This window comes from Phoenix dactylifera, unplaced genomic scaffold (assembly GCF_009389715.1).
Source record: "Phoenix dactylifera cultivar Barhee BC4 unplaced genomic scaffold, palm_55x_up_171113_PBpolish2nd_filt_p 000972F, whole genome shotgun sequence".
NCBI lineage: Eukaryota > Viridiplantae > Streptophyta > Magnoliopsida > Arecales > Arecaceae > Phoenix > Phoenix dactylifera.
Window position 1 is genome coordinate 158,212 of NW_024068329.1, and position 10,262 is coordinate 168,473.

The window sequence follows — 10,262 nt, forward strand, 5'->3', positions numbered from 1 at the left end:
CGCGCCGAGCTCAAGCTGACGTTCGCCGAGGCCTCCTCGCTTAGGAGGTCGGTTAGAATGATATCCTTCCTGAGACTACGCAGAGCGTCAAAACCCTCTGCTCGTCCGCCGAAAGCTGGGTGAGCCTGTTGAGGGCCTTCATCCTGGGATGCCCCCACCTCGGGTCAAATCCCCACGAAACCTCGGACGAAGGGAAGAAAAACCTCCCCTTCCACTCATGAATAGAGGAAGGGGCACCTCGGAAGAGTGACATACCGCCCCGAAAGGTGAAGTAAAGCCACTCTCCGTTCGCCGGGTACAACTTCAACAAGAAGCACCGGCGGAAGACACTCACCAAGGTCGGAATTCCGTGCGCAAGGCAAATGGATAGGAACCCAACGATGGTTCTCCATGAGTTCGGAGCGAGTTGTGCTGGGACGAGCTGGTACTTCCACCAGCAAATTGTTCACGAACTCGTGAAGAGGGAACCGCAGGCCAGTCTAGAGTGTCTCAACGTACACCCTGATCCGACCTGGAGGAGGTCTCGTCATCCGATCCTCTGGCCTCGCAGGCTCGAGATGAAACCCGGGCCGGAAAAACAATCGGGAACGGACGAGCTTTAGCTCCTCCTCAGACAGGTTAGACCCGACCTCATTTGGACCAAGACCCATTTCAAAAAGAAGGGCAGAGAAGAAAACAAAGAACGAAGAAAGAAAAGAAGAAGAAGAAGGGGAATCCCCGAGCCAACGTGGGAAAATGACCAACAAAGGGGTCACCGGAAATCGCCTCAGGGCACCGTCGGGAAGGCTCGGTCACAGCTGGGAAAAGAGAAAAGAAATAGAGGAAGAAGGGGAAGCAGCAACAACAAGCGGCCAAGCAAGACCTTTCTAGGGCTAAGTTAAGGGGTTTATATAGATCCTCCCGACGGCCCAGATCAGCGGAATTGGATCCCGCCTTCTGTTCAGATCGTGCCACATGTCGGTCCCAAAAACCGAAGCGACATATTTAATCTGGATCGACGCTTCGAATACAGAATCAAGGTGCGTCCCATCGGATCTCGGAGCCCCATCATGAGCCCACCATGCGAGGCGGCCTCCACGGGCGAAAGGGCATCGCCCCATCTCCTCTCATTAAAAGTGCCCCGAAGCGCGCGGAATGCCGGAATAATTTAAGGTTTCCTGGCCCCCACCACTGCAATAAAGGCAACTACTTCCTACGCCCGAGCTCGCAAACGGCTCGAACTCGGAAGTCGGAGGGTAGTGTTGGGGGAATATAAATTGTCCCAAAGTAAGTGAGCACATCGCCGGCACATCATCAGAGGCGCCCGACCTCGGGACGCCCGACCTTAGAGGCGCCTGATCTCGGGACGCCCGACCAGGCGCCCGACCTCGGACGTCCGACCAGGCGCCCGACCTTAGAAGCGCCCGACCTCGGACGCCCGACCAGGCGCTCGACCTTAAAAGCGCCCGACCTCGGACGCCCGACCAGGCGCTCAAACTCAGAGCTCGCGACTTGGCGCCCGACCTCAACATTCTCGACCTCGGATGCCCGGCCTCACCATCCACCCGCCGCAATTGCAACTCGACCGGAGACCATGCCCTGCTACCGCTGCAACAATTAATGCGCATGGCCTCTGCTGATTTCCGGCTCATTCAACAATCAATGCGCATGGCCGCTGCTGATCTCCGGCTCCCTCAACAATCAATGCGCATGCTATCTATGGATCTCAAGCCCTCCACGGCAAACAGCTGACCCGCTCGGCTACGTCCGATCAGCCACGACGACTCGTTGGCTTCGGCCTGATCTCCTACGGCAATGCATTAATTAATACGATCATGCATTAATTCATACGACAACTCGTTCGCCCCATCACATCACAGGTAATCCTTTACCCCTTTATAAAAGGGGAACCCTTCCATCTTAGAAGGGGTTGGACTCTAAAATTCCTGAGATATATTTCCTCTCCTCTCATACATTTGCCCCCTTTGACTTAGGCATCGGAGGGTCGGTGCTAGAAACTCCGGCCACCGGCTTTTTGCAGGTCCTCCGGAGGACGCTACCCGCCGACGGACCACCACCCGCCATCTCATGCCGGAGCTCCTCCTTCTCAGCCGATGGTCGCCCCCGGATCCAATTTCCAGCAACAATCAGAATAAAGTTTCAAATCCAATCACAAATACTACGATCAATTTATGATCAGTCACATATGGACTGTAGTATCTCTTAGTCCATATTGGCTATAGATCAGCTCTACTCTAGTAGTATGTAACAATCTAATATGTCACCCAAAAAGACTAGACATAACGTATTATTTTGGGCTCCTTGGTTCTATATATGTATTCAAGATTTACCTTATGTGTTGCCACCAAAACTTGATCGGGTAGTCGAAATGCTCTTGGTCAGTTGGCACTCCTGTGAGACAGCGGTTCACGGCATACTCGCTGCGTTGTACACTAAAGAAGAAAGAAAGGCCTGCTAGATTTGCTCTGGTTAGATCCTCCCGGTACTCAAGTTAGAAAGAACTCTGGGAACAAAAGAGGAATAAGCGAGAAGACCAGAAAAAATAGAGTATGAAAGGAAAAATGCTGTGTATCCTCTACACCCTGTATGTGGGCCTTTGTTTATAGACAAAGAGTCCTCCTGGCCTTTGATGGAGAGATATTCAGACTTCTTTTATCTGGATCAGCCCGAGTATTTGAATTCGAATCAAAAAACGTTCATGTTCCGTCATATGTCACCGTCTGGTCGGCCTATTTTGGCCATAATATGTACTCACGTGAATCCTCGTACAGCCCAAAGGTCAAGCCCAAGCCGTAGCATCTTCCCTACTCCCACACGTCACGGCATTCCATGGTCCGTACCGTCCTTGTGATCCTCTTCCACCTTCACCTCCAACCCCTCCAACCTTTGTCTCTCCTCTACCTTGTTTTCCTCCCATTCTATCACCTCCCTTCTTTTCTTCCTCCTCTCCCTTGCCCCTTAATTTTCTTCGCCCCTCCTCCTTCCTTTTTCCCATTATCCTTCGTCGTCGTCATCCTCTTCTTCGCTCTCCCCCTTCTCTCCTTTACTCTTTCCCTTGCCTCATTCCCATGAGATCTCTCTCTCTCTCTCTCTCTCTCTCTCTCTCAACTGTCAACCTCTGCTCCACTCTTTCCTTCACTCTCCTCACCCCCTATATTCGTCCCCATGCCCTATCAGATTGGGCTTCGCTCGTCATAGGTCCATTTGGGCTTTTGGGCCTAGTTTGAGTTTGGGCTCCAATCATCCTCGGGTCGGCCCAATAAAATTTTGGGGGTTTAGCTCCAGCTCGTAGACTAAATAATCTTTTGTACTAAGCTCAGTAAAAGGATGGATCCAACCTAGCATGGCTTGTTTTCGGTTCTACTCCATGGCTTTGTTATACATTTGTAGCTATTGAGTCTGATGGGAGAAATACTCGATACTCTGACCTTGAACTTGACCGACCTCTCTGTCCTCAGACGTAAACCGAAGCAAATGACTTCAGATCAGCAAACTTCGACTTCGACCGAGAAGTCGTCGGCTTCAGAAAACAATCAACACACGTCGACAAGTACTGACAACCCCAACAATCAACAGTCCTGTCAGACCGTGATCATGGTAGTTCCACATCCCGCATCAGATCTGCCCCCTACTCAACCCACACAGACTAACCTCTACACCACGCCCATACCACCAGCTACTATCTGGCATTATTGTACGTCACGTCGGTCCAGGTAACAATAAGGTTGGCTTCCATATGTAAGGGGGAACAACTCAGGAGACTTAAGGTATACAATACACTACCTTTCTCACAAAGTCCTCACATTGCTAAAATCTCTTCTTTTCATACTGTTGCCCTCGTTTTGATTTAGGCATCAGAGGGTCTCACCGTTTCCAGCCAACCTTAGGATTGTCCGAGCTGCGCTCTCATCTTTGTTTGGATACGGCGGCAGCAGAATCCTTGCTTGAATATGTATGTTCTTAAGAGAAGTTTAATGTGGTGTATAAAATGGCACGCCTATAGAGAGTTGTACTACTAAATAGGTGCGAGGAACCATTAGATCTTTCCAGAGAAGGATTCATGTTCCTTCGCACGTATCTACCTTGGGATTGTCTGAGCTGCGCTCTCATCTTTGTTTGGATATGGCGGCAACAGATCTTTTCAAGCAAAAGAATGACAGAGCTCGGAGCGCTCTGAAATCTGTGCAATAGATGATCCAGCAGTGAATTCGCGCTAAGGAACGCGAATCCTTTTTCCTTCTTTCCCTAGTCCAATTTTTTGCAGGTAATTCTTCTTACCGACCAGTTACTTTTTCCGTATTTTATTCTTCTTTCCATATTTCCTCGTGCCTAACGTACTTCTCACTAGATTTACCCACTGGTAATCGCGAGACTTTTAGTTGGACCAGATCCAACTCTGAGTTGGTGGACCAGTCCGTCCCGAAAACAGCATGGAGGCGTCCGGTACCATGGAGGCGTCGAGGACGATGAGGGGCCCATGAATGAGATGTGTCCACGTGATAGTGCGATCACCAGATGGTAATGAAGTAAGGCCCACGGAGATGGTATGAAGTAAGGCCCACGGAAAGCCCAGGATTAGGATTGGTAATGATCCCATCTATCATCATCCCCTACATCTGATTTTTTTTTTTTTTTTGCACGTAAGATGCAACCTCAGAGCCTACTTTTGTGAGTCTCAAGACCTTGTGACCCCAAGCTGTTGGCTCTCACCCTGCTGTGTCTGATATGGACGGGTCACGGATCTTCTCATCTCCCCTTTGTTTCAAATAGGGTCCATTCTCCGACCATGGAAATACGGGATTGGATAGACTCCATCGAGATACATCCACCATGGTACGGAGGCCGCCAATTGTGACAAGGCCCATAGTTATCGTGCTAATAAGGAACGGCTAGAGACCCGGCACCGGTTGAGGCACGAACTTGAGACTGATCTCGACCCGATGTGGGCTCCTCGCCAGGGTCCGCGGATCCAATTGATTATTTGGAGTAAACGGCTTTGAAGCGGCGCGTGGCCTTGGCAATCGGGGGGAATGAAGGAAGGATAGCGTGGACCGGACGTGGGATCCCTGGTCCCCTTGTGCGCATGTGACCCATCCCAACTGCGGCACGTGAAGGCTGCGGTACCTGTGCCCCTCCGTCTCCCTCCCCACGCTCCCGATCGTACGCCCTCCTTTGCTTCTGACCGCCTGATGGGAATCAGAGGGCCGTCTAGGGCCCGGTTTCCAACGCCTCTGCGAGAACCGAACTGGCATGCACATAGTAAGGGGAAAGCGGATAGTGCCACGTCTCGGACTACGCTCTCGGATCGGTGACAATCCACGTGACGGGACGGGATGTAGGTGGAGCCCCCACAGGTTCCCGCACGCACACCCAGTAGAATCTACCTCCCAAACCGTGCCGTAGAATTGGCGCAGCGTGATCCGCTGCCCTTCCCTCGGTTACCGCGCCCACGGTCTATCATCAGCACGGTGGAGCTGGACCCCTTTAAACGTGGGTCCCCCCCGGGGACAAAGAAATCATGGTCCTTATGAACAATGCGGCCGAGTATTACGATACAAAGAAAAAGCGATCAATGAAAGACACAGGCGACCATGATTTGGAATTAATTAATGACAAAGGCGATGCGATAAATGGGCAATACTTTACATCCCGATGACGGTACCATAATTATGCTGATCATTAGCAGCAGCGTTACCGTCGCCGCTGCTGTCATTTATCAACTGAAAATACTCTTATTATCGCTGCTGCTGATAGTACTAGCAGGAGCACGGGCGGTAATGCTAGTGTTGAAGAGTTGGTTATCCGGCGGTGGCGCCACGTCATCGTCGGCCCGCCAGGCGGAGGCGGAGATGAGGGGACGGCTATGCCACCCGAGCGTCAAGCAACCATCCACCTCTTGGACGCAGTAGCCCTCGCCGGAAAAGAGGGTGAGCAGCATGCTGGCCTGCTTGAAGGCGTTGGACCCGAGGTGGACCGCCTTCAGACCGGCTCGGCCCAACCGGGCCCGCCACCTCGCGAGCGGTTCGTGCCGCTCCACCCGGGCCGCCCCCTCGCAGCACACGATGTTGCAGATCTCCCGCTGGAGGTACAGCTCCGCCGCCATCATCGCCTGCTGCTGCTGCAGCAGCAGCTGGGCGGGACCTCTTCCGCCCTCCAACGAGTCGAACATGGTGGAGAAGTAGAAGAGCGCCTCCGTGAACCGGTCCAAGAAGGCCGGCTTGTTGTGATCCGCCTCCTGCTCCACCACCGTTACGATGTTGGGCCGGAGTCCCACGATCCAGCCCAGGACCGAGTCGATCGGCGCGGCGCCGTCATCACCCGGGTCGCGGAGTAGGCGGTGGAGCTGCAGGACCGAGTTGACTGCCACGGCCTCCCCTGGACAACCTGGAGCATCCAGGGCCGCACGTCGTCGAGCCGGGATGCGGCGACCCCCCGGAAGGCGAACCGGACGCGGACCGAGCGGGCGAGCTCGGCGAGGCGGAGGCCGACCTCGCGGAGCGCGTCCCGGCCGTCCGGAGAGGGTGGCCCGATGCCGGTGAGGCGGAGGAAGGGGGGCCCGCCGGCGCGGAGAGCGAGCGCCTGGATCAGGGCTGGCCACTGGAGGCCGTCCATCAGGTTGAAGTCGATCACGTGGACGCGGTCATAGCCGTCGAAAGCCTCCAAAATCGCCTGATTCGCCATGAAGTGGGCGAACTTTAGGTAGGGGCAGGCCTCGTAGAAGTGGTGGTAGAGGATCTCATGCTCCGCCGCCGATCCGGCGACGGAGACGGTGGAGGAGGAGGAGAACGAATAGATCCGCCTGCAGAGGGCGTCGACGAAGTACCCGGCGACCTTCCCGATCCCGAAGCCGGTGTTCACACGCGTGAGAACGACCCGCATCTCCTTGGTGATGGTCCCCGCCAAGCCGGAGTCGCCGCGCTGGACGGCGTCGGCGCAGCTCATGAGGAGGTGAACTAACCGGATGGCGGAGTCCTCCTCCTCTTCCTCCCGCTGCCGGGTGGCGGCCGCGACGACGGCCATCTGGTAAGGCTGAGGAGGGAGGGGAAAGCACGTGGGATCTGGCCACGTGTCAGCGGTCGGGGAGGCTGGAAGGGGCCCCGCCGGCCGAAGGGAAGGGGCGAGCTCCGTGAGCATGGAGTCGACCCAGGCGGTGAGGTCGGAGGGGTTGTAGTGGACGGCCTCGGCGGCGGCGAGGTGGTCGGCGGGGGCCCCGCCGATGGCCGACTCTAGCCGCTCAAGGCTCTGCGCCACGTGGTGCAGATCCGATGATCGGACACGGTAGCCGGCGCCCGCGAGGAGGCCGTCGATCTCCGCGGCGGAGCATTGCTGGCTGGAGTCGGCGTCGGACCACCCACTCGCGGCCGTGCCCGATCCGAACGGGTACGGTCCCATCTCCTCACGCTCCCAGACGCGTGCCGCAGGGATAGACGAACAAGGAGGAGGAGGGGAAGGGGACGGAAGCTGGAGACCCCTCTCTCTCTCTCTCTCTCTCCATCTTATTTTTGGAGACAGGGGGAGAGAGAGAAGGGTGAGTGACGTTGGCACGGGTGACAAGTACACGTGGCTGGCTCTATTATCGAGGTGCAAGGACACGTAAGCACTAACTCGAGATTTTGGGTGAGTTTTTGCTTTTCTTTTCTTTTATTTTTTTATTAATTAGAATTTGGTGGTTGGTTGGTCACTTTGGCTACGCATCTGTTCTTCTCGAGACAGCGACGTTGCTGGTGCCGTTACGAACTTACGATGGTTTTCTTTGTTGAAAACTTGGGTCGAGCACTTGGATACGAGAAGAACCCCGAGGAGAAAAAAAAACCCATCACGCTGCTGTAGCCACGAGGGGCTTCCAATCCCGTGATAACCCAGGTCACGTTCTCCTATGCGTGGGTCCCCGTTGCTTTGATAGCGGGTTCCGAATATAGGGTCTTTTGCCGCGGACCTACAACTTCCGTAACTTTAAAATCCTATGTGCGATCCCCATCCAACGCCCACGCTTGCACCCACTCTGTGCGACGTGGGCCCTCCATGATTGGTTATTAGGGGTTCATCCGGTGGAGGTGTGCCTCTCGGTGCTATTAGAATAGGTCTCCATCATTATGAAAGGCAGGCGAAACGATCAGGTGGTGGTGGTGGGGCAAGAGTCGCTCTCGGGGTGCGGGGGGGTCTCAATCGGAGCCGTCCAAGCTCGACCCGGACGGCTACTCTGTGGGTCCCATTCGTTGAATCGCAGGGGACCGGCAGCGCCAAGTGGCCGTTTCATTGAATGGACGGATAAGATTGACGGAGCTTCTTGGAAAGCGGTTGCAGCGACGGGCTGGACTGGAACCCAGTCGCCAACGGGGTCCCGAAAGTAACCAAGCGGCCATGGTCCCTGGGAACAGGTTAGCATGAACTGCACCTGGGTGCACAGCTGCATGCCTAATTTTCGAAGCTTGGCTGCCCATCCGTCGTGTTACACTGCAAATAAGTCTATATTCCGCCGTTGAGTGCCTCAATATTTTTTGGGATGTAAAATCTTGTGAAAATATTTTTTTGCTAAGTCTTTGGTGATAATATTTTGGGTCATGGGGCTCTATCAATATTTATGAATAATATTAATCTTCTCAGATCATACGGCCGGTTAGGTTTTTATATACATAAAATGTGGCGCCTAGTATTAATTTTTTATGTAGCATTAGATTTTAAATAAGCGGTCGAATACAAGTTTTTTGCTTAAAAAAGTGCTTATAAAACTTGTCCATGTCAAATGGTTAGCTTTTAGCATCAAAGAATCAAGTGTTTATAGTCTTTATCCATATTTAGGGTTCAAACTAGAAGGGCAATGGTTACGATCATTTTAGTAATCAGGACCTTTTTGAATTCAAATCAAAATTGGAAAGAGCTAATTTTCTTATCACATTAATCATTTGTGTTAGGCACGACGGACATAATTGGATGAGCCCTATGGAAGGGCTCATAATCGAATAAGCTTCACATGATATGTGGAGCAATCATGGAGCCATGTATGACCTATTCAATTATGTCCGGTGTACAGAGCATGAATGGCCATGATTGGAGTGCCGTCCTTGTCTTGCTCGTATGGATTTTGAAACCTACTCAAAAACCTAATTCCATATCCTGGTAATCTTATGAATGTGTTAAAAGTTTTTGCCCTGAAACTTGCTTCCACATAATTTTAAATGATCATTGATACGACGTTATTATTTTTAATGGTAGGTAGAAGGCATCCATTACTTGTTTTGCAGGAGATTATTGTTGAGACAATAATGTATCCATCAGCTAGCAATTATTAGATTATAATATAAGCCACCTCATCAAGATAGCACAAGTGTGCAATTGTTGTAATATATTTTTATTAGGGCACCTAGGTTGAGGATTCAGAAAGCATGCGATGGGAAAAAAGTTTAGTGATCGAGGGTGATGACGTTTTGGTATAAACTATGATAATTTCCTATCCGACCAAACTAGACTACACAGATCTGCATCCCCAACATCAACCTAAAGGGATGGGACCACTCAATCTTTATATAAAATTTCCAACTCACCATTATTTTCAAGTGGGGTTTTCTTAATTCACCATGGTCTACAAGTAATTGGACATTCACTTATATATCATGAATGTAACAAGAGAATTTGAAGGTTATTTATGCCACAAAAGACTAAAATATCATGAATAGTATCAAAGGTTGGTACAATTTGACTCATACAATGAGAAAGTGGCTCAAACAATGTTAAATCTTAAGACATTTTGTCAAAAAATTAAGAAGCTTAGGTTGAGTCAGTTGCACATTTGTTCCTGGCCCCCGGAGTATATCAACTATTCAATTGAGCGTACCACCTGTTCCGGTGCAAAGTGCAAGTTGATATTTAGTACGAACCGATACAAAATGGGCCAAGTGTGAAGACTAGGTGTGTGTAGGTGGATAGCTACAATGCTGCGAGTTTCAACAACACTCTTTCACACTCAAATAATTATATTATATTGCCTTCTATGTAGGAATATAGAAGTTGGGTAGAAGGTACACTAAAATATTTATCAATGCCATCTCGTGAATAAAATTTTTTTATTTCTTGCACGCGTGTATGTCCCCCTTTTTTTTCAGTGGCATCTAAAAGTTTGAATTCTGAAGCTCCTGCTAAGCAAGTCCCTAGATGTGAGGTGCCAACTTCTATATTACCGATGACATGCATGGTTTATCTTAATGAATAACGGAAAAATATAGTCTAAAAGTCTATAAGAGTTACTAATTTTCCAACAAATATAA

The 10,262-nt window shown here is 51.3% G+C and overlaps 1 protein-coding gene across 1 annotated transcript; it reads right to left on the reverse strand.

Annotated features, from left to right (window-relative positions):
* Positions 1-5,573: 5,573 nt before the first annotated feature.
* Positions 5,574-7,588, reverse strand: LOC120103830 (DELLA protein GAI-like). The gene is given in 2 exon segments (XM_008779110.4): positions 5,574-6,381; positions 6,384-7,588. Coding segments are annotated over 2 exon segments (1,674 nt in total). The 5' UTR covers positions 7,393-7,588; the 3' UTR covers positions 5,574-5,716.
* Between the last annotated feature and the right edge of the window lie 2,674 nt (positions 7,589-10,262).